The sequence below is a fragment of the Arachis hypogaea genome, chromosome 5 (assembly GCF_003086295.3).
Source record: "Arachis hypogaea cultivar Tifrunner chromosome 5, arahy.Tifrunner.gnm2.J5K5, whole genome shotgun sequence".
NCBI lineage: Eukaryota > Viridiplantae > Streptophyta > Magnoliopsida > Fabales > Fabaceae > Arachis > Arachis hypogaea.
The window spans coordinates 45,743,610-45,767,007 of NC_092040.1; the positions used below are offsets into that span (position 1 = coordinate 45,743,610).

General features: G+C 32.7%; 3 protein-coding genes across 6 annotated transcripts; all 3 read left to right on the plus strand.

Moving 5' to 3' along the window:
- Nucleotides 1-759: 759 nt before the first annotated feature.
- LOC112801539 (replication protein A 70 kDa DNA-binding subunit C) lies at nucleotides 760-7,039 on the plus strand. Of its 3 annotated transcripts, XM_025844331.3 has the most exons (13): nucleotides 760-891; nucleotides 1,070-2,459; nucleotides 2,621-2,698; nucleotides 3,335-3,405; nucleotides 4,343-4,439; nucleotides 4,538-4,659; nucleotides 4,754-4,838; nucleotides 4,940-5,072; nucleotides 5,207-5,361; nucleotides 5,482-5,611; nucleotides 5,707-5,907; nucleotides 6,041-6,346; nucleotides 6,453-7,039. In XM_025844331.3, exons 4-13 carry the CDS (start codon nucleotides 3,378-3,380, stop codon nucleotides 6,621-6,623), a joined length of 1,428 nt encoding a protein of 475 aa, XP_025700116.1. In that variant the 5' UTR covers nucleotides 760-891; nucleotides 1,070-2,459; nucleotides 2,621-2,698; nucleotides 3,335-3,377; the 3' UTR covers nucleotides 6,624-7,039. The 3 variants fall into 3 exon arrangements, with proteins under 3 accessions (XP_025700116.1, XP_029154190.1, XP_025700113.1); XM_029298357.2 differs by lacking the exons at nucleotides 760-891; nucleotides 2,621-2,698 and having other exon boundaries at nucleotides 2,386-2,459; XM_025844328.3 differs by lacking the exons at nucleotides 760-891; nucleotides 1,070-2,459; nucleotides 2,621-2,698; nucleotides 3,335-3,405 and adding an exon at nucleotides 4,018-4,256.
- A 1,942-nt stretch (nucleotides 7,040-8,981) lies between these two features.
- Nucleotides 8,982-14,077, plus strand: LOC112803526 (uncharacterized). The gene is made up of 5 exons (XM_025847012.1): nucleotides 8,982-9,087; nucleotides 9,388-9,826; nucleotides 10,072-10,991; nucleotides 11,086-12,303; nucleotides 12,417-14,077. The coding sequence occupies exons 1-5, from the start codon at nucleotides 8,982-8,984 to the stop codon at nucleotides 14,075-14,077; spliced, it is 4,344 nt and encodes a 1,447-aa protein (XP_025702797.1).
- A 4,489-nt stretch (nucleotides 14,078-18,566) lies between these two features.
- On the plus strand, nucleotides 18,567-23,357 carry LOC112801541 (uncharacterized). Of its 2 annotated transcripts, XM_025844335.3 has the most exons (15): nucleotides 18,568-19,654; nucleotides 19,959-20,025; nucleotides 20,102-20,226; nucleotides 20,330-20,426; nucleotides 20,566-20,687; nucleotides 20,800-20,884; nucleotides 20,994-21,126; nucleotides 21,226-21,380; nucleotides 21,532-21,682; nucleotides 21,772-21,939; nucleotides 22,034-22,207; nucleotides 22,358-22,512; nucleotides 22,603-22,732; nucleotides 22,864-23,052; nucleotides 23,136-23,357. In XM_025844335.3, exons 3-15 carry the CDS (start codon nucleotides 20,199-20,201, stop codon nucleotides 23,229-23,231), a joined length of 1,683 nt encoding a protein of 560 aa, XP_025700120.1. In that variant the 5' UTR covers nucleotides 18,568-19,654; nucleotides 19,959-20,025; nucleotides 20,102-20,198; the 3' UTR covers nucleotides 23,232-23,357. The 2 variants fall into 2 exon arrangements, with proteins under 2 accessions (XP_025700118.1, XP_025700120.1); XM_025844333.3 differs by having other exon boundaries at nucleotides 18,567-19,654; nucleotides 19,959-20,226.
- The last annotated feature ends 41 nt before the right edge of the window (nucleotides 23,358-23,398 follow it).

Genomic DNA, 23,398 nt, shown 5'->3' on the forward strand with positions numbered 1-23,398 from the left:
AATCCCTAATTTTGCAAATTCTGATGATTACTGGTATCTGTTATATGGGTAAGGGACATTTTCTTATCTAGGGTTTGTGAAATTCCTAATGTTCCAATTTGTGATTGGGTATCTGTTCCATGTTTTAGGCACATGTTGTGTGTAGGGTTTGTGAAATTTCTAATTTCAAATTCTGTTTCTGATATTGTTTTCTTTTTGTGGGTTCATGTACTTGGTTACATTTTTTGGGATTTGCTGTTAACTTTCATTTTGAATTCATTATCAGATGTTCTTTTGTTACCTGTTCATTTCTTTGTAGCATGGCTGTTCTGTTTTTATTAATATATTTTTAATTTTTTAGTTTCTGTACATTCAATCTCATAGTTTTCTTGCATGTTGATGTCATTGATAGATTTTAACTCATGTTTCTATATACTTTTTTTTTTCAACCCATCTGCTGTTTTCAATATATCTTTACCTAACATATTTGCCAACTGTTATAGTCATCAGTAGAATGATTGTTTGGGTACTTGATTAATGGGTTCCCTGTGGCGTGTAGATGTATTGTAGTTGGTATGCTCTCATATGTCAGTTTCTGGTCCGTATTTTTTTATTTATTGAAAGTTTCACTTGTTTTCTATGCTTTTGTGTTGGTTCATGTTTTGCTCCTATTATTAGTTGTCTCTATGCCATTGAATAGAGATGATAATGTGGGAGTGCCTATCAAGTTATGGGCTTTCTATTTAACCCATATGGTGACTATTGATGTGATTGATATGAATTGATTTTCTTCATTTATTGAAAGTTTCACTTGTTTTCAGTTTCTTTGTGTTGGTTCTTGTTTTGATCCTATTATTAGTTGTCTGTGTGTCATTTCAAGGATATCAGAATGTGGGAATGCCGCCTATCAAGGTATGGGCTTTCTATTTAACCCATTTGGTGACTATTGATGTGATTGATATGAATTGATTCATAGCATCTTCCTCATTGAAAGAAAGATTATTTATCTCAAGTCAACTGCATTGTCAGTTTTTTTTTTATTATTTATGTAAAAATTCTGTTGATTGTGTTAAATCTGTTTATATTTCAGCTGTTGGATGGATATACACATCCTTGGCCCCAAGTTAAGAGGTTAATTCAGAAAAGAATGCCCTTGTGTCAGTAAAATGGCTTCATGGTGTTCTTTTTCTAACTAGCACATGTGTTTAGCCAAAGAAGAAAGTATCCAGCAGTTCGTCTTCCCATGAAACTGTGTTCTCTACACCTAATAAGGTTCTGTTATATATTTTTTATTGGAAATTGGAAATTTTGGAATCATTATCAAGGTATGAGGTTTCAGTCTCATCCTTTTCATGAATGTTGATGTGATTGACTGATTTTTATTCATGTTGCTCTATGCTTTTGTTCCGTTTTGTCTGCTGCTTTGAATGTATCCCTACCTAATAGATTTACCAACTCTTATTGCTATCGCTAGAATTATTGTTTGGGGTAGTTGGTGAGTGCCTTCCATGTGGTCTAGTGACATGTAGCTGGATTGTAGTACCTGAGGTGTAATATGTCATTTTTTCCCCTATTTTTAGATTTCTCCAAAGGTTTAGTTATTTTTCCTGTTTTTGTGTTGGTTCAGCTTTTGCTCCTATCATTAGTTGTCTATGTGCTATTGAATGTTCATGAGAATGTGGGAAAGGTTAACAGGGTATGGGCTTTCTGTTTGACCTATTTGGTGACACGTGATGTGATTGAATTGAATTGGTTCATAGCTTCTTTCTCATTAAATGAAAGATTTGGTTATTCAATTCTTTTGTGGGTTTATCTTGTTGGTTACAATTTTTGGGAGTTCGTGTTAGGTTTCATTTTTATCTCATTATCAGATCTTTATTTTGTTACCTGTTATATTGTTTGTTGCAGGTGTTTTGTTTTTTTCATGAATATGTTTTTAAATTTTTTAGTTCCTGTTTGTTGAACAAATCCCTTTTGTTTTTAAACTGTTTTTTGTATATAGAAACATGTCCCATTATGTATGTTTGATGTAGTATTCGCGTGAAAATGTGGTATGGATACATAATAAGGTTGTGGTGTATATTCTTCATTTGATAATTCGAAATTTGTGAATCATTATCAAGGTATGAGGTTTCAATTTCATCCCTTGCATGAATGTTTATGTCATTGACCGATTTTTACTCATGTTTCTGTATAGTGTTTTGAAAGTATCCTTATCTAACCAATTTATACCAATTCTGATTGTCATTAGTGGAATCATTGTTTCTGGTATATGATTACTGCCTTCCCTATGGTGTTATGAGCTGTATGTTTACTGTAGTAGTTGTGGTCTCATATCTCAATTTGTCAACCCTATTTCTTGATTTCTTGAAAGGTTGGTTTTTTTTTTACTGTTTTTTTTGTTGGTTCAGGTTTTGCTCCTATGATTAATTGTCTCAATGCCATTGAATGGAGATGATAATGTGGGAGTGCCTATCAAGGTATGGGCTTTCTATCTAACCTATTTGGTGAGTGGTGATGTGATAGATATGAATTGATTAATAGCTTTTTCCTGATTGAATGAAAGATTTGGAACTTCAATTCAAATTCATTGTATATTTTTTTAATTATTTATTTATATAAAAATTGTTTTGTGTTTCAGCTCTTGAAAAGACATGCAATCTTTCTGCTGAATTTGAGATGTGATTCACAGAGGAAGTGGCTTTCTTAGACTAAGATGGTATCACCTTAGTATTTGTGTTACTAGAACTGCCCCAAAGTTTAACTGATTTTCACAATTTTTTTTATGCTTATTTTCTACTGATAATTACAGAAAAAAATATGGGATACTCTGCTATTTGTGTTACTGGTTGCATGTGGATTGTCTCCATGATTATGAAAGAATGGGTTTCGTAACTAATCTATTCTATTAGTGGTGATGTGAATCACAAATATTGATGTTTATCCTGTTGTTTTTTTATTTCTTTTTAAGTTCAAATGAATTTGATTACATTTTTCTGTTGATTGTGTTAAATGTGTTTCATATCTCAGCTGTTGGATACCTCCTTGTGCTGAAGTTAAGAGGTTCATTAAGAAAAGAATGCTCTTGTGCAAGTAGAATTGGTTCATGTTATTGTGGATCTAACTACCGCGTGTCATTACACAGAGAAAAAAGTTGATGTGATTGACAGATTTTTATTCATGTTTGTTTATACTTTTGTTCCCATTTAGCTACTTTTTCCAATGTATCCCTACCTAAGACATTTACCAACTCTAATTGCCATCATTAGAGTCATTGTTGATTGTAGTTGGTGACTGCCTATTTTATTGTTTCTCGAAATTATCACTACTTTTTCCTGTTTTTGTGTTGTTTCAGCTTTTGGTGCTATCATTAGTTGTCTATCTTCCATTAAACGGGGATGAGAATGTGGGAATGCCTACAACATGGTATGTGCTTTCTATGTAACCTATTTGGTTAGTGGTGATGTGATTGATATCAATTCATTCATTTCTTCTTTCTCATTAAATGAAAATTTTGGTTATTCAACTCCACTACCCTGCATTTCCCTCCTCAATTTGATTTGAATTCAAAAAGGTGAGATTGTATCCTGGATTTTTTCTATAAAAGGATGGTTGGTGAAGCACATTGAATGCACAAACATTCTGATTTGTTGTGTTTGCTCCTAACCTGAAATTAATTCAGATTTGAAGTGTTTACATTTACATATATTTCATCAAGTCTCTTTATCTCCTTTCTTTTTACTGCAATGCCTCCACCATTTGATATGATTTCTAAGATGCATCCTCCTAGAGAGGCTTGGAGGCTGAAAGTTAGGGTTCTAAGGCTTTGGGTTGTACCCTCTTTTGGTAACCATGAGGTTCCTAACTCAATGGAGATGATTCTCCTTGATGAACATGTTAGCCCCTATTAGTTTCTCTTTTAAATACGGTCTTACTTGCTGTTTTTTAAGTTTTCAAATTAAAATTATGTGTTTCATTAATCTGATTTGTTGTTTTGTTCCATTTATAGTGTGAAAAAATTCAAGCTACTGTCAAGAAACCACTCCTTAATAGGTTTAGGGATCATATAGTTGAAGGACAAGTTTATAGAATGGCATATTTTAGTGTTGTGTCAAATCATGGTAGTTATAGAGCAACTTCCCATGAATTCAAATTGGTTTTCCTTCACCGAACCACTGTTGTAGCTGTTGATGAAGATGTTATCCCTAAGACTTGTTTCAACATGTTTCCTTTTTCTGAGCTGCTGAACATGACCCAAGATTATGATTTTTTAGTTGGTGTGTATATCTTGCTGCTGTTCTGTTATTTAAGTTTTTTAAACAAATCCTTTTAATAGTTAATAGGTTGTGTTTATTTGGAATAGATGTCATTGGACTTTTAACTTCAGTTGGAGAAGAGAAAGAATATGCAAGAGAGGGAAAAATTGTGAAAATGATTGCATTGGAATTAACTTCAAAAGAGTATGTTTCTTAAGTCATTTCTGCTGCTTTCTCTTTATCTTTTAAATATCTTTTTTGCTTGTTTTCTGTTTGATTCTTTGTGATCTTTTGAGTTTCAGTCTTACAGTGAGATGTGCATTGTTTGGGGATTATGTTAATCAAGTAAATCATTTCCTTGCCTCTGGGTATGTGGAGCAGCCTGTTGTAGTTATTCAACTTGCAAAAGTCAAGTTCTTTCGGGGTATGTTGCTTTTTTTTTTTCTGCACATCTCATGGCTGCTGTAGGTGTTTTCTCCAAGAAAGTTTTGCTATACTCTTTCTTTGTTTCTTTGTAGGTCAAGTTGGTCTTCAAAATGTCATGTATGCGACACAAATGTTATTTAATCCTGATATTCCTGAAGTTGTTGACTTCAGGCAGAGGTTAGCATGCTTTCTTTTGTTGATGTTTATGTTTATTGTATTTTTTTTTTACTAGGAATCTGGAGTAACAATTACAAATATTTGCATTAATTTTCTTTTAGTATGATTGAGCAAGGTGGCAGTGGTACCCAGCCACTGTTTATTGCAAATGAGGGTAAGGTTCTCTCCTTGGAAGATGACTTCATGCGTCTAACTAGAAAGTGCACTATTGAAGAGCTTCAAGATAACAATCAGGTTGTCTTCTTTTGAGTTAGTTGTGTTTTTGTTTGTTTTATACACAAGTGAGCGAAAAAGAAAATGAAACAAGGATTTCCAGATCTGTTTTTCCATTCCTGTTGTTAATTAACTTTGAAATGCCTAAAAAATAGGAGGGTTCTTTTATCATCTTTGGAGCAATCCAAGGTATTGTTGAGGATGGAGGTTGGTGGTATTCTGCTTGTGTGTGTGGAAAGGGTATCCATCCTCAAAATGGTGCCTATTACTGTGATTTTTGTTTGAAGCACATCACTAATGTTACTCCAAGGTCAGAATTTTTATTGAAAAATGTGTTCTCATTTTGTAGAGTGGACTGTTTATAAAAATAAGGTTTCTTGGTATTATGTATTTGAATGATTGTCTTCCCCCTTTGTTCTTCTCTCTCCAGATTTAAAATTAAAGTGACAGTTGAAGATCATACTGGGGAGGGTATTTTCCTTCTCTTTGATCGTGAGGCTTCCTATTTGCTTAAGAAATCATGTGCTGATTTGTTTACTGAAGTTCAAAGAGATGCAAGTGTATGTTGTTAGTTTTTTTCCATGTGTTTTCAATTTATGGGATGGCATGTTCCTTATTCAAACAATATTTCTTATATGTGTTACTTTCAAAATAGGTTATATGTGGGGATACTTATCCTCCCATATTCCAAGGGCTGATTGGAAAGAAGTTGCTGCTCAAGGTTGATACCAAAGGTGTCCCACATGATACATTTTATGGGACTTTCCGAGTTACGAGAATTTGTGATGATTCCACCATCATTGCGATGTTTGAACTTCCCAATTATGATGCTGATGATGAGTCTTCTCCCAAAAAGGTTAGATATACATGCAAATGTTTTTAGATCCTGTTAATTCATCATTAATTTCATATTTTTTGTTTCTTTATTGTGCTGTTGTCAATTTCTGTTATGATCGTTACGTATTTAAACTCTTATTGCATATGAATAGGAGCATGGCTTACACAAATCTGTTCCTGCTGGAAAAGCTGATGTTGGTATTAAGAAGGAGTCTTCTGATAGTTTTATCAAAACTGAGAAAGATGCTGGTGATTGTGCTGGGATGTTGTGTAAATCCCCAGTTCTTATAGATTTTTTGGCTGAAAAACAGCCTGTTATTTCTGTGGGGAGTGAATTTGTTGGGTTAATTGATGGTGAGCATGGAAAGGAAGAGAAAACTCCCAGCAATGATACTCTTAGTGATGATTTTTCTGCTGAAATCGATATATTGCTTAGCTCAACGGAAAAAGAAACTCAGGTGCTGATGTATAATATTTTATTCCTCATTCTTATGTGTGTTGTTTCTAATTGTATTTTGCATTCTTCAGTGAGATTCATATGTTTTTTCAATTTCTTTCTCATAGGAGCTGTTGTCCCATGTTCTTGAAGCACCTTCCCAAAATGGAGAGAAGCTTACCCATGAAAATCATGTTGTCACCTCCAAGAGTAAGAGAAATTTGAATCCTCAGTTTGAAGAGGTTGCTGTTGATGCAGATGGGCGTGGGTTGAAGGTTGCTAAGGTTAATGGAGTTTGATTGAAGGTGTGGAATTGAGCTGCTGTGTGTAGGTGTAGGTGTCTTATATAGTTTATCTATAAGTATTTAGGAAGGCTTGTGGTTCCAAATAGATGGACATGTAATCATGCTGGCTTGATGGTATTTTGATTTGACTTTTTTGGATTGTGTCCAACAAATAGCATTGTTAGATATAGGGGTTTTGCTTTTGTGATTGCTCGTGTAATGTGCCAAGTATGTCTATTCTGAACTCCTCCTTTTTGTAATAGTGACTTTGCTAGGGATTGGACACATTTTCAATGTTGATGACTCTTTAGGTTACATACTATAATATGTAGCCAGATGTTGGAATCCTCCTTATCATAGGGGAGACAGCCATATGTATTTGTTTTGATCACTATCAGTGAAATTTTAATGAAATGCAGCAGTTCTTCTTTTGTATTTGTTTATTTGTTTATCGTTGTACAATTTTTGCTTTTCATGTTAATGTTGATGCCCCTTAGTTATTAGTGTTAGTTATAAAGGTTTATTTTCCTTCATTTTGTCTCTTATCAAAGGTGTGCATGGTTGTATCAGTTTTTTGTTGGTGTGTTTCAAATATTTTGCCCCGATTCATTCCCCTACTCCTTCCCCTTTTTTTTGGTTATTTTTTTTCCATTTGTTGCTTATAGAAACTTAAGTGTGTGCATCTCTCTTTTCAATGAATTAGGTTTACTCCTTGCTTTTCAGATTTCAACCTTTTTTTCTGTTTAGTTTGAGTAACAAAGATGTCTCATAACTCAGTTCGTGCTAGAGAGTATAGGCGAAATTGTTTAAAAAGAAAGCGAACACAAACTCATCATCGAAATGCGAGAGGTTAGTTTTGGATTGAGATTCATGATAATTTTTAGTGGTTTATACTCCAATTTTTACTGATTTGATATATATGCGATTGTTTGTAATTTTTTTGTTTTCTTTTGTAATGCTTTAGAGGTCCTTGATTCCTCGGTGCCTGTTTTCTCTTTGAATGATTATATGGATAATTTTTATTGCTCTCTTTATATTTTTGTATTTAATCTTTTTGTTTCTAATAATCTATTTTTTTATATGTTTTCAATGTCTTTATTTCTTCTTATGTTTTAGAAAATTTATTTGACGTGTCCCAGAATGTTAATCAGAGTTCACATTTGACTTTGTCAGGTATAATAATATATTTAAGTATCTTATCCCATTTTGATTCTTTTATGTTAAATTATGTTTTAAGTTTCTTTGGTTTATATGTAATAGCAAATGTATTTAAGTCATTTATTATTGTTTTTTTATGCTTTTAAACCCAAAAGGGTTATTTTAACTATTAGTAGGCCAGAGAGTTACTAATTAAACATATGTCTAGACTTTTGTACTGAGTCTCTTTTTAATTTGACAACTCAATTAATATTTTGTATAATTAATCGTGATGTAAGGTAATTTTAATAACCGTAAATTGTGATAAGTTTTTATTAAATTAGGTAATGTAATCGTGAAATTGTTTAGTTCTTGTTTACATGGTTGAAAGTTATTGAAGTACCTAATAGTTGATTCAAAGCTCACAGTCATTGAAGGTAATTAGATTAGCTACTGTAAGGCTGACCATCTGTTGTATGTAGTAAATATAATTAATATCATTGTAAAATTCTTTATTGAATTGTTTAGATCAGTAGATATGTTTAATTTATATAGTTCTTTCAAACATACATAAGGACTACTTCCTTTTTGGTTATTGAAGGTTTTAGTTGGTTTTGTTCGCTTTTTGGAAAACTGGCCGGTTTTAAGCGGTTCACATCCTTTTTCGGTTCAAACCTAAACTTGATCTGGTTATACTATCGGTTCGAATGGTTCGTCGGTTTAATAGGCTGAACCGACAGGTCTGGTCTGATTCTTATAGCTATAGTTTTATGTCATAATTAGTAGTTTTACATTAAAAAAAATGTTTAATTAATTTGTCCATTCTTTTAATTTTTGCAAATCTTCTCTCTGTTCCATATAATTATTTTTTTTAGTTCTTTTTGTCAAAATTTGTTTTTTTTTTCAGCTTCTTCAATTATCCCTTTGTTGATAGTGATTTGGTCAATTGTATCGCGATCTATTTACAATAAATACTGTCATGCATGGATTGAAGTCAGAAAAAAAGAAAGGCTTGGTAGCGAATTAAGAGAAAAAATTGTGCAATGACTGAATTCAAGTTAAAAACAATATATGGGAAATTGTTTTGTTCATTTTCATACTTTATTATATTTGTAATGTTTACCTTACATGTTCATTCTTAAATAATTAATTGAATTTTTATTACATGAATATTTTCTTTTCTATATTTGGTTGTTGAATATATCTTTGCATAACTTTGTCTTATTTTAAATCAAAATGGATGATATAGACCAATCAGAAATATATGATCCTTCGATAAATTCATTCAGTCAAGTTGGTTCTGTTATTGATCATCCTCTGTTCTTGCAAAGTGAGATACAAGGTATGCTCTCTTTCTTAAATCATATATTATTGAAGAATAGTAAAATAGACTGTTTATTTATTTATTGTTAAAATATCTGACTGTGATTATGTCGTGAGATGTTATTCAGTAACTGTAAAATAAAAATAGTGTTTTGTGATATATTGTCCTCACAAGATTCAAATGAGTCAAGTATTTAGTCTATATAATATCTTTATACTAATGGTTTATTCATGTTGTGTTGAATCTATTTCGTGTCATATAATTCAGATGAGGTTCTTTTATTGTTGTGTATATTTTTCTCAATTTTATATGTACCAGGTTGCCTTGATGTTGGTGACCCTAACTATGAATGTTCAATTTGTGGCGCGTGTTTCTGGTTATTAGAACGTGTTGAAAGAGAGTCTACAGTTAATCGTCCTGTTTTTACTGTTTGTTGCTCAAAGGGAAAAATCCAGTTACCTTATCTTCAAACGCCCCCAGATCTGTTATATGATTTGATCAATGGACATGATAGGAAGAGTTTGTATTTCCAAAAAAATATTCGATCTTATAACAGTATGTTTGCCTTCACGTCTCTTGGCGGTAAGGTAATGGATTCTGTGAATGATGGGAGGGGTCCACCACAGTTTATAATAAGTGGTCAAAATTATCATCGGATTGGAAGTTTGCTCCCAGTTGCTGGTGAGAAGCCCAAATTTGCACAGTTATACGTATACGACACTCAGCATGAGATAATGCATAGGCAGCGAATTTTTGGGTATGTGTGTTTGAAACTTTGTTGTTTAGTGTTTTTGTTGTGTTTTACTGGTGTTTTATTGTTATCTGTATTGTGAATTAGGTTTATAGCTGTGACTTCATATATATACTGTGTTTTGTTCCTGTTATAATATGCTATTAGTTATTTTTTGCTAATAAAAGATTTTTAATATCAAAGTATGTTACAATGGTATTTCTGTGTGGTTTTTAAATATATTTTTTCTGGTTAATATATTTTTGTTTTAGGCAAACATCTGAGATAGATAAAGAGTTGATAACTGAGTTGTTGCAAATGATCGATACTCATAATGTCATAGCACAGTCTTTTCGAAGAGTTAGAGAATTATATGAGTGTCATCCATCTGAGATTTTCTCATTGAAGTTGTATTCGCAACGGAACGTTGATCGAAGAATGTACAGTGCTCCCTCTTGCGATGAAGTTGCTGCTTTGATTATTGGAGATTTTGATTCGTCGGACCATGGTCGTGACATTATTGTTCGATCTACTGGTGGTCGGTTGCAACGTATATATGAAACTCATGCTCTGTATTGGCCCTTACAGTATCCTCTGTTGTTTCCGTATGGCGAGGATGGTTATCAGCCTAACATTGGTTATCGTGGTCAACCGCTCGAATATGTTCCTGGAAGGAGAACAAGAGTTTCCCTCAGGGAATTCATATGTTTTTGTCTCCAGATTAGGGAGCACGAAGATGGAATTATTCACAAGTCTAGGCGGTTGTTTCAACAATTTGTTGTTGATTGTTTCACGATGATTGAGTCGCAGAGGTTGTATGAGATTAGAATGAAGCAAAGTACAATTAGAGGAGAAGTCCTTCAAGGAATAGAGGAGGCTATGCGTCGTGGCGATGATGAGGCTTCTTCAATTGGGACACGAATCATTTTGCCTTCCTCATTCACTGGTAGTAGACGTTACATGTTTAACCGTTGTCAGGATGCCATGGCGATTTGCAAACATTTTGGGTATCCAGATTTGTTCCTCACTATTACGTGTAATCCAAATTGGCCTGAGTTTCAGCGGTTCACGGAGCGGGAGCGAATTCCGATTGCTGATCGTCCTGATATCTCTTGTCGTGTCTTTCATGCCAAGTTGAAGTGCCTCCTTAATGATCTCAAGGAAGGTGTGTTTTTTGGTCCACTTAATGCAGGTAAGTTCTTTTCTTGGTTAGGATTTCAATTTCTGTTAGTCGTGTTTGGGATGTAGTTGTTTGGCTTATTCAGAATGTTTTTTGTATATTTTAGGTATGTATACTATTGAGTTTCAAAAAAGGGGTCTACCGCATGCACACATGCTACTGTGGCTTAATGCGGAAAGCAACTTACAAAGTGTTGAAATTGTTGATGAATTCATCTGTGCCGAGCTACCCAATCCCCAGAAATTTCCATCTCTTTATAATGTTGTCACCAAGTACATGATCCATGGTCCCTGTGGTCCACTTAGACCGAGTTCTCCTTGCATGAAAGATGGTAAGTGCTCAAAATTTTATCCGAAAAAATTTGTTGACCAAACGAGCTTTGATGAAGATGGGTATCCAATATATAGACGTCGTAATATGGGTGTCACAGTGAAGATCAATGATGTCGATATCGACAATAGATTTGTTGTGCCCTATAATCCACTGTTGTTAATGAAATACCAAGCTCACATAAATCTCGAGTTCTGTAACAAGTCAAACGTTATCAAGTATCTATTTAAATATGTTAACAAGGGTCCAGATCGGGTGACCGCAACTGTTGGAGAGAGATATGATGTTGGTCAATCTTCTCAAGTGGTTGATGAGATCAAACAGTATTATGATTGTCGTTATTTGTCACCGTCTGAATCCATGTGGAGAATTTTTGCTTATGATATTCATCAAAGATGGCCGTCGGTACAGAGGTTGACTTTTCATTTGCCCAACCAGCAACATGTTGTATTCGATGATGCTGACATCACTACTCATGTTTATTTGCGCAACAAAGATTTGTTGACGATGTTTACGGGTTGGATGATGGCCAACAGGCGGTTCTCGGAGGGGCGGTCTCTAACATATGTTGAATATCCAGGCAAATTTGTCTATTGTTTGAGGAGTAGGGAGTGGAAGCCAAGACAAAGGGGATTTTCAATTGGAAGATTGAGTTTTGCTCATCCTTCATCTGGTGAACTTTTCTACATGCGGATGCTTTTGAATGTCCAGAGAGGTTGTACTAGCTTTCGAAGTATAAGAACCGTGAATGGTGTTACATATGATACATTTCAAGAGGCATGTTCCGCCATGGGATTCTTGATAGATGATAATGAGTATGTTTCTGCTATTAAGGAAGTTGCTGAGTTAGCATCGGCTGCGCATCTAAGGAGGCTTTTTGTGATGTTGCTGTTATCTGGTTCCATGGGAAGACCTCTGTTAGTTTGGGAGCAAACTTGGACTTATTTGTCTGATGATATTCTTTACCGTAGAAGACACGAGCTGCGATATCCTGGTAAGATTTTTGTTTGTTGTGAATTTATTACAAGATAGGTAGGCACACACGCATCCACACAGTAGAGAAGTTATATTATGGTGCTAATATTTATTAATTATTGTTGAACGTAGATCTTACTATGAGTCAAGACGAGTTACAGACATTTTGTTTGTTGGAAGTTGAGAGACTATTGCAGAGTAATGGAAAATCATTGAGAAATTATGCTGGCATGCCCGTTCCTAATAACTCTTTAGTCTCTCAATTTAGCAATTTGATGCTGTTGCGTGAGTTGCAGTATGATACTGTTTCTTTGTCTCGTGAGCATGATGCAGATCTCTTAAAGTTAAATGAAGAACAGAGGGTGGTCTACGATAAAATTATTGACTGTGTTTCGAATAAGAAGGATGGGTTCTTTTTTGTGTACGGGTTTGGTGGCACTGGAAAAACTTTTTTATACAGAGTTTTGTCAGCTAGATTGCGATCTGAGAAAAAGATTGTTATCAATGTTGCTTCTAGTGGTATTGCTTCTCTGTTGTTACCTGGTGGTAAGACGGCTCATTCTATGTTCAATATTCCTGTTGATCTGACTGAAGATACTGTTTGCCGGATTAAGAAAGATAGTCCAAAAGCTGAGGTATTTCGGTTGGCCGATTTGATTATTTGGGATGAGGCACCGATGACTAACAAATTAGCATTTGAAGCGCTTGACAGGACGTTGCGTGATATAATGGTTTCAGTCTCTGATAGGAATAAAGATTTACCTTTTGGTGGCAAGGTGGTTGTTCTGGGTGGTGATTTCAGGCAGGTGTTGCCAGTTATTCCAAAAGGTTCGCGTGCTGAGATTGTCATGGCTTCCATAAATTCTTCTATCATTTGGAAATACTGCGAAGTTTTGCGATTGACAACAAATATGAGGTTAGCAACCGGATCGGAACAATCAACTGCTCAGGAGTTAAGGTCGTTTTCAGATTGGATACTTCAAATCGGTGAAGGTCGATGTGGAGCAGTGGTCAATGATAAACTTTTTGTTGATATTCCTTCTGATCTAATCATTCCTGTCTTGGAAAATCCAGTGGAAGATATTGTAAATACAATTTATCCAAATTTGGTTCAGAATTTTTGTGATCCAAGTTTTTTCCAAGATAGGGCAATACTTGCTCCGACTGTCGAAAATGTTGAAGAGATAAACAATTATATAGTTGACCTGTTGCCCGGTAAGGAGAAAAGTTACCTCAGTGCTGATTCGATATGTGGTAGCGATGCTTATTCTGATGTTGATGTTGATTGGATAACTGTTGAATTCTTGAATCAGATTAGGTGTTCTGGTCTACCTAATCATTTGTTGAAGTTGAAAATAGGCGTGCCTATTATTTTGTTGAGGAATATTGATCCGGCTGGGGGTTTGTGTAATGGGACTCGACTTGTCGTGCGAGATCTAGGGACAAATGTGATTGGTGCCGATATTGTTTCTGGTAGCAATGTTGGGGATAAAGTTTTTATCACTAGAATGAATATGATTCCTAGTGATACGGTTATACCGTTTAAATTCCAACGTCGTCAATTTCTGGTTTCTTTGTCGTTTGCAATGACAATCAACAAAAGTCAGGGTCAGACATTATCAACAGTCGGTTTGTTCTTGCGTCGTCCTGTGTTTTCTCACGGTCAGCTTTATGTAGCTCTTTCCCGAGTTAGGAATAGAAATGGTCTTAAGATTTTACTTTGTGATGAGGGATTAGTTGATGCTGCCAAGACTGAAAACGTTGTATTTAAGGAAGTTTTTGATAAGATATAATGTATTTTTTTGTTATATGATTCAGTTTTAACTGTGTAATTTATAGTTTTGATTTTGTGTATATGTTCTTTGTAGAGGGACATCTTCTTTGGGGTATTTTTAAAATTGTCTCAAGCATTTCGTGTGCACTAGATGCATTATTGTTTATGAACCATTAGTTTCTATTAAAAAAAAGTTAAATGATGTTGTGAAGGAAAAGTATTCATACCTTTTATAAATATAGAATATATTAGTTGGAGAAAAAGAAGTATACGTTACCAATAAATATATAAATAAATAAATTGCATAATATATACTGTATTTAAAAGAAAAAAAAAGAAAGAGTACTCTGAATCAATAAATTTCACGCGATTAATCATTAGTATCGGAATAACTGGTTTAAATTGCATAATATATATTGTATTTATAATTATGTGATACTGTATAAGTAGATAATTGTGCTTTTTTGGATAAATTTGATGATTTATATGTTCATATTTCGTTTTTTTTATTTGAAAAAGCTATTTTTTAAATACAGTTATTTTATTTGATATGAAAAAGATATGAAAAATGTATTTCATTATGTGGTTTTGAAAATATTCAATTATAATCTAATTATATATTTTGTTAGGAAAAAATTTCTTTGTGCTTTCTCTCTTCTATTTTTTTTATTATTATTTTCGTTTTAATAATTAGGTCAAATTCTAATTTCATTTTTAATATTTTAAATCTTTTATTTTAGTGCAAAATAATTTTACACCATTTTAGTATTATTTCAATGTTAAAATTGGTACAAATTTTATATATTAGGAAATATTTTGTATTGGAATATTCAGATTTAAAGTATTTAATTATGTAATAAAATGTTATGCATTTATTATGGTTCATCTGTGTTCTTTTTTTATATTATCCTTTGATTTCTATATAATGTAATCAAATGGTCTATATAAATGCGGGATATTGTATAAATAGATAATTGTTCTGCTCATTTAAAATAGGTTTAATTACTCTGTTAGTCCCTATAGTTTTATGAAATTTTCAATTAAGTCCCTATACTTTTTTTTCTTTTAATTGGATCCCTACACAAATATTTTTTTTTCAATTAGGTCCCTACCGTGACCAAACAGTTAGATTTAACGGAATATTCCCTTCCTAAATTAAATATTTTCCAACGTTTTCCTAAATCTCTAATTCTCTCTCACTCTTATTTTTTAAAATACCAAAATACCCCCCCCCAAAAACTTCCAGGGTTAGCATCCCCAAGTGACCTTCGGTCCTGCCTTCTTTGAACGAGGAAGCTCATCTACGGCGGCGGCAGCGGCGCCAGCCACTTCGGTTTTGTCGGCTTCTTTGGCGTCCAAAGACTCCAGCGAGGCCATGACCATGAAACTCCAACGGGACGCGACATTTTCACGATGAGAGAGATTGGTGTCAAGAGCACTGACGGAATCTCTAGGAAGGCGGAGAGGTCGCTTTGACTTCATTTTCTTAGGTGAGGGCTCACTGGAGAGGTGGCCGTTTCCGGCGGAGTTCGCCGCGGAGGTCAGCCGCACGCTAAAACCAGAAGGGTTCGCGGTGTTCCATTTGGTAAACCCTAATGACACTTACAGCTTCAATTCGTTCCTTGATTTGTTTGATTCTTGCTTCGTATTAGTGAAATCGCGTTATATCAAAGGGTTTGATTCTTCAATGCCTCAAATACGGGAAATTGCTTTGAAGAAAGAGTTTTATGATGTTGATGCTGTTCATAAATTAGTAAAAGTTGATTATTTTGGGGGTGGTGAAGATGATTCAAGTGACAAGTATTCTGTTCCAGAGTATAAGCATGATTTAGTTAAAAATGCTGAGCCTTTGATTCCTATGGAGCCACTGAAACCTTGGATAACTTTGAAGATAAAAGGTTTTGATTTTGCTGTTTGGTTGAAAAATACTGTTTCAAAGAATGATTTTGTGGTGGTGAAGATGGATGTGGAGGGCACTGAATTTGATTTGATTCCAAGGCTGTTTGAAACTGGGGCTATATGTTTGGTAGACGAGATTTTCCTAGAATGTCATTATAATAGGAAAACCATATATTTTTTCTGTAACATTCTTGTCTTCCCTTTATCCTGTTTACAATTTTCATCTTCAGAGTTGATTTTACTTTAAAACCCCAGCCAATCGAGATGATTGCATTCCAAATTTATTCCCATGTAACAATTTCAATTGAAACTGAGTTAATTCCCTTAAGTCATCGAAACTTTGTTGGATAAATCTCCTTTACCCCCATATAGATACATATAGATATGAATAGTTGGATACTGTAATCTTAGTTTTATCTCAGAAGAGAATTTGATTCTTTTTTGTTAGTACTAAAAATTTCACTTCATTGTCTAAAAGACTAAAACATAAAATTGTTGGGCTCTTTCATCTAAAGTTATTGAACAAACTTTCATGTTCATGATAGTTCTGTTCACTGACAGAAATAGGATGATAGGGGTTAGCTCTTGACACTATAAGTCAATGTACATTGAAAATATTAACCATGCTGTTGAACCCAGGTATTTTCATTTCAGTAATCTGGAGGTAAACATGATGAATGGCTATCCAAGATTTCTTTTATTTATCATTCTGGGTTTGTAGTTTTGTACCAAGTTAATTAATTTCTTGATCCTTATATTGTTTATGATTTAAAGGTTCAATTTGTATATAAATAAGCAAAAGAATGATAGTGACAAAATAAAAGAGATTATAGGAATATTTTTCATGTCTTAGAATCATTGAATAGGAATACAGGAATATCTTTTATTGAATATTTATAATTTCACCGAATTTTCAATTAAGTCCCTATAGTTTTTTTTTTCAATTAGGTCCCTAAGGGTATAAAAGTAATTTCACAATTGACTAACATTTTTTTGACGTTTAACGTTAATAGGGACCAAATTGAAAAAAAAAATAATGTATAAGGACCCAATTAAAAGGAAAAAAAATATAGGGACCTAATTGAAATTTTCGCGAAACTATAGGGACCAACAGAGTAATTAAACCTTTAAAATGTACTATCTTTTTTAGTGGATAACTTTGATGATTGATATCTTCATATTTTATTTTGATTTTTTTTTAGTTTAAAAAGCGATTTTTTCAAATGGTGTTATTTTTTTCATATGAAAAAGTTATTTTATTTCATGCTTTTGAAAATATTCAATTTTATTAAAAAAATTACTTAATTACTTTTTTTATTTTGATATTTTTTTTCGGAAGAGAAGGATAAGCAAAGTGTATTCTTAATATATTAATAAGAATAAGATATGAGCGTTTTATTAATAAAAATAATTATTTATCTTTTCTTATAGGGAAAAGTCAAATCATATCAATATAAATTTGATTTTAAATTTGTCAATAAAATTTGATTTTAATGTAGATTATATCTTTTGTTAGAATAAAAATTCTTTGGTGGTTTCTCTCTTCTATTTTTTTTATTATTTTGTTTCTAATATTTAGGTCAAGTTGTATTTTGATGTTTGATATTTTAAATCTTTTATTTTAGTGCAGAATAATTTTTCTTGCGTTTAATATTATTTCACTGTTAAATTTGATACAAATTATTTATATTAGGAAATATTTTGTATTAGGCTATCGAAATTTAAAGTAGTAAGTCTTGCACTAAAATGTTATAAATTTATTAGAGTTTATGAATGTTCTTCTTTTATATTAAAGTTTGATTTCTATACAATATAATAAAATGGTCTATATAAATATGAGATATTCTATTAGCACATAATTGTCGTGCTGATTTAAAAAATATCCTCATCTCAATTTATTACGTGGATTTGATGGTATTAAAATTTATTGAAAAATTTGATTATTTATTTTTTTAAATCTAATATTGTCTTTTCCAAATAAATTGAAAGAAACTATATTGTTAATATATCAATTATTTTACTTAATCATTTTTGTTGAAAAAAAAATATTTTATAATAGTTAATACCAGATTTGAAATGTGAAAAGAAAGCAAAAAAAAATTTCTTTAAAATAAATATAAAAAAAATAACTTCATGAAGTAAATTGATCATAACATTTATGTGACAATGGGATCTAACCAAACAAAATTGTTTTATGATGAGAATGGTGTATATTCTCTAACACTAAACAATTTTGATGGACTATATGACTACTTAGACATAAGAACATTAGATAAAATTTAATCAATTTATTTTTTATCAAGATCTAAAAATCAATAATTTTTTTATATTTCTAACATATATATTTAAGTAATAAATATATTATTTTAATTTTGATGTTTCTAACAAATATATTTAAGTAATAAATATATTATTAGTAATGAAATTTTTATAATGTCATATGTGAATTTTTTCTTAGTGCCTCTTAACATACTTGGTTTGAGGATTATGTTTTTATTAATACAATCCTCTCAATTTAGCCATAACCCTAAGTAAAGTTAGATAATGTGACTTTGGTTAATTTTTTTTTTCCCCAAATTCATCACTTTCTCGCTAAAAGGCCTTGGAGCTCAACGCATTGTCTTCATCCCTAAGCTGAGTGCATCCGTGGGATCATTTCACTGTGGGTTCCGTCGCTTAGGTTTCTTCTTCTCTCGTGGGTTTTGGCGACATGCAGGGAAGGTATGGATATCTCTGCGATTCCATTCGATTCTACCATGAAGGTGTTCTTGTGTCGGTTGCGTGTCTTCTCTCTCCCCAAGGTTCCTCTTTCTGTCTCTGTCTTGGTCATACGGCATTTCTCCTTCTCCATTTCTGTGATTTACATAGCAGATGTCGGCACCGGGATTCAAGAGGTATATGTTGTCTAGATTCTATTCTCCTCCTTTTGAAGCGTTAGGGTTTCCTTCTCCAGTTTCAATTCCTTTTTTCCTGATAATTGTTACTGTTTTTCTTATGCATCGTTTAGTTTTTTAGTTGTTTGGTTTCTGATCTAATCATGGTGATTGTTACTTTTTTTTTTCAAATCAACGGTTCTGTCATATGTTTGTGGGTTTCGTGTTTCGGGAAAATAAATTTTTTCTTGGGGGTTTTGCTGAGTATAATTTATATGATGTTCTTACTTCTATTGGACTGAAGTTTACTGTAGTGTTAGGTATACTTGACTCCTGAAATTCTGTTCTTGCTTTATTGTGAATTGTCAAATCAGCAATATGTGGTAGGTACTTGCTAATTTGTAACATGTCTCTTCCCACATTGTTTTTGCTCTTTTCCTATCAGTATTTGGTTACTTGTGATATCGTCCTAAATGATGTGTGTAGGGATATCAATCTATATATGCCTATTAGTCTATCTCTGTCCCATATGTGAAGCTTTCATTGTAAGCTTTAGTGTTTGTTAACTTTGGGAGTTTATAACTCCAACTCCTGTGTTTATCTTCTCTTATTGGTTCTGAAAACCTCTCTTTATATTTTCTTCTTTTGGTGTTGTTGTTCTATATATGTTGGGAATGAATAATCCTGTTGATTTGGTGGAGAAAATCACTCCTTGGAGGGAATCATGGAAGGTGCATGTTAAAGTTGTGAAGTTGTGGTACCAGAAGAATACTGCTTTGGATCCTTCTCAAAATCTGTTGCATATGGTCTTAATGGATGAGAAGGTCAGTTTTATTTTATTTTAGGGTTTTCTTAAGTTGTTGCCAGTTTTCATTTTTTTTAAATATGCTGAAGGGAATTTTTATTCTTTGTTGCAAACTGATATGTTTTTGTTGTTTTAAATTTTTTATGAATTGTTACTATGCTCTTTTCATTTTTTTTTTAGTTATGTTGAAGGGAATTTTTATTCTTTGTTGCAAACTGATATGTTTTTCTTGTTTTAATTTTTTTATGAATTGTTAGTATGCTGTTCGTATACTGAAATTTGTTAATAAATTCAAAATAATAACCATTTTTTTTTAATTGCAGTTACACAAGATCCAAGCTACCATTAGAGATGAGCTTATATCAAAGTTTGCTGTGTCTCTAAATGAAGGTGATCTGTATTTGATAACCAATTTTACAGTTTTGCCAAACAGTGGTTTGAACAGAGTTACCAAACATCGGTTCAGGCTTTTGTTCCAATACAAGACCTCTGTTGTTTCTGTGGTGTCTCCAAGGATAACTCATTCCGGGTTGTGTTTTACATCAATAGATGAAATTGATCAAATGACAAAGGACCACAATTTCCTTATTGGTTTGTACAAGTTTCTTGCTCTACTCTTTTAGTATCATAGTATTCTGTTTTAGCAAGTGTGCTTTCTGATTCAAAATTGTATATATTTCAATTTAATTATTAGACTTTGTTGGGATCATTACTGGTGTTCGAAAGGAAAGAGATGTAGCATCATATGGGAAGCTCATCAAAGCAGTTGTGCTAGAAGTTTTTAGTCATGGGTAATATGTCTTTGAGTTTCTTCTATATCAGTAGTTATGTTCTATGCATTCAATTTTTTTTTTTGTGTTCCAGGCTTTATGTTTATAACAATAAATATATAGTTACATCCTTTTGATCTTTTGAGAGTTATTTCTCTAGGAAAAAGGTCCAATGCAATGTGTTTGGAAATGCTTGTGATCTCTTGGAATATGAAAACTTACAAAAATATCCAAGATCTCCACTGATTGTCCTTGAGTCCTTTAAAATCAAAGCAATTGAAGGTTAGTTTCAGGCATATTCAGGGAATTTTTACTCTAATATTTACTTTTCTGAAATCTGATGTTTTCAGCTTAATATGGTTTGAGGCTAATAGAGTAGTATTCTTTAATGCAGGTGGAGTAATTCTACAGAATGTGATCAATATCTCTAGATTATTCATTAATCCAGACATTCCTGAGTCTGTTGAGTTCCTAAGCAGGTTAGTTTTGATAAGAGTTTTGTAGATCTACAAGCTGCTTTGGTTATTTAGTTGGTATTCATGTATATGTTTTGTGTTATGAATATTAGTTATTGTGTCTTTTATGTAGATTTAGTGTAGCCAGTTATGGATTCTCAAGACTTGTGACCAATGACCTTGGATACTTAACTTCTAAAGTTGATGGTGATTATTTCAATCCCAAAGAGATCAGTAGTATTCAAGATCTTGATGTAGATAACAGGGTACTGTTTTAGATTGGCAAACTCTGCATTTAATACTTAAACTTCAATTTCTTAAAGATGTGTGTTTGTGTTTATATAATTGTTTTTTTAATTTTACAGGATGCTCATTACTTTGTAATGGGGACAATTAAGGAAGTTATGGATGAACCAGATTGGTGGTACTACTCATGTGTATGTGGTCATCCTGTTGTTGACCATGAGGATCTCTACCTTTGTGATGCTTGTTGTTCATGTGTTGAACATGTTATGCTCAAGTAAGGTTCATATGTAACTCTACTATTCAATGCATTAATTCTGAATCTTTTGGATTTTTGGTTGGTTTTCTCTTATGTGTCATTCTATGTGTTGTTAAGAAGCTTTAATTTATTGGTTTTAGTTATCATTCTTGGTTGTTAATTGTGTTAGGTATAGGATTCGGGTAAAGATTCACCATGCTGGGTGTGATGTTTTGTTTGTTCTGCTTGATAATGCGGCAACAAAACTATTTGGAAAAACCTGTTCTGAAGCATTTCTCAGGATAGACGAAGAATTCCCTCTTGATCCTAGTGTGCTTGCAGTATCAACTCCTTCATATTGAACCTCATTTAATACTTATTATATATTTTTTTTTCAAGTTTATTGACTCTTTTATACTGAACTCTCAAGGTCTGTCGGTCATATTCTCCACAAATGTTTGGTGATGTTGTTGGAGAGCATAAAGTTTTCAAGGTTGAAATTCTTCCTGTGGTTGATCCAGATTACTCCGGGTCCTTTAAAATTGTAAATGTGTTTAGTGATAATTCTGAACCAGCTACAAGTGATGATTATATGAATGTATGATTTCTCACTCTATGTTACAACATGTTCATTCATTTTTCTTTTTTCTGAATCAATGGATTCGATGCTTATTCTAACCAAATTATCCCAGGCAAGGCTTCATGATCCGATTTTTCCACCAATCTACGATGCCTGTTTGCAGTATGGAATTGGGGAAGATTACAAGACTCAAGTAGTTTGTGATAATTCTATTCAATCAGAAACTATTGAAGATATTATTACTGATCTTATTTCACCTAATCGCTGTTATTCTGATGTTGAGAATGTATGTTTTTTTTGCCTCATTTCTTATAAAATCTGTTGGTTATTTCTTTTTGTTATTCTTCTTACATTTTTTGCTAAAAAGTCAGTAATTGATAGTTTTGTAAATTATTTGAAATTTGAAATGCTGTATTAATTTTTTCTTTGCTGGCAGGGTGGTTTTGTTTTCATTCTTGGAACTATATCATCTGTTTTCAAGAATCATAAGTGGTGGTTCTCAACTTGTTTATGTGGTTCTCTTGTGTCAACTAATAAACAAATTTTATCATGTGATCTATGTCAGCTTCAATGTATTGATGCTGTTCCAAGGTGTTTTGTTCTTTAGTTTTGTTCTGTTTTGCTAACTGATTATCATTTCATGTTAACTCAAATTTTCCTTGTTTTTTCTTGGTTTTCAAGATTCTGCTTGAAGATTGTAGCTTCTCATGCAAATGGCAACAATATATTTGTTCTCAAAGATCGTGAGGTTGTGCAACTGATAAAGACAAGATGCTCCACCTTTTTGGATAGACACCCAGAGTTGAATCAGGTTGTTATCTAGCTGTGGTTTTAATTAGTATATAGATATAGATATAGATACAGTTAGTTTGTATTTATTGGCATTCTTAAAGAAAGCCTCAATTATTATTATCCTATTTTTTATTTTTTTTTTGTTTTTAGGAATCTTATTGCAAAGTTGTTCCATTGAAACTCATTTCAAGTCTTTTGCACAAAAAAGTTGTGTTCATGGTTGATGCTAGGCCTGTGGGTTATGAGATGAATCGATCTGTGTATATTGTTCAACAAATCTGGGATGATGCCTCTGTTATTAATGTTTTTGAGTCCGCTGCTGAGATGAATGAGCATAAGGTTTGGTTGCATAGTTTTTGTAATTTGTTCAATTATTAGTATTTAAAAATATCAATAACTTAGAGGTTTTCAATTTTTTTCAGATTCATGTTCTGGTTGATTCTATCGCTGAGGTTGAAGATGCTTTTAGCCAATGTGGAAGTGATCATGAGGCTGTTGAAGATCTAGATGCATTTTAGTTTAATATGTTAAGATAGTAGTTTGAGTTGTTGTTATGCATGATCTTGATGCTTTTTAGTGTATTATGCTCAGATACTACTTTAAATTGTTGTTTAATTTGTAATATAATGGTAGTCTTTTCTCAATTCCAATATGGATATATCTGTGATATTTATATATTTAATGA

Excerpts from the sequence above, each read along its gene's own strand:
- LOC112801539 (XM_025844328.3), top strand. The coding sequence starts at position 4,070 with ATGGCATATTTTAGTGTTGTGTCAAATCATGGTAGTTATAGAGCAACT. Across the intron at positions 5,612-5,706 it reads AAGTTCAAAGAGATGCAAGT|GTTATATGTGGGGATACTTA; the intron begins GTATGTTGTTAG and ends CTTTCAAAATAG. Across the intron at positions 5,908-6,040 it reads ATGAGTCTTCTCCCAAAAAG|GAGCATGGCTTACACAAATC; the intron begins GTTAGATATACA and ends GCATATGAATAG.
- LOC112803526 (XM_025847012.1), top strand. The coding sequence starts at position 8,982 with ATGGATGATATAGACCAATCAGAAATATATGATCCTTCGATAAATTCA. Across the intron at positions 9,827-10,071 it reads CATAGGCAGCGAATTTTTGG|GCAAACATCTGAGATAGATA; the intron begins GTATGTGTGTTT and ends TTTTTGTTTTAG. Across the intron at positions 12,304-12,416 it reads ACACGAGCTGCGATATCCTG|ATCTTACTATGAGTCAAGAC; the intron begins GTAAGATTTTTG and ends TGTTGAACGTAG.
- LOC112801541 (XM_025844333.3), top strand. The coding sequence starts at position 19,496 with ATGTTGGGAATGAATAATCCTGTTGATTTGGTGGAGAAAATCACTCCT. Across the intron at positions 20,227-20,329 it reads GGACCACAATTTCCTTATTG|ACTTTGTTGGGATCATTACT; the intron begins GTTTGTACAAGT and ends TTTAATTATTAG. Across the intron at positions 21,683-21,771 it reads TTGATCCTAGTGTGCTTGCA|GTCTGTCGGTCATATTCTCC; the intron begins GTATCAACTCCT and ends TGAACTCTCAAG.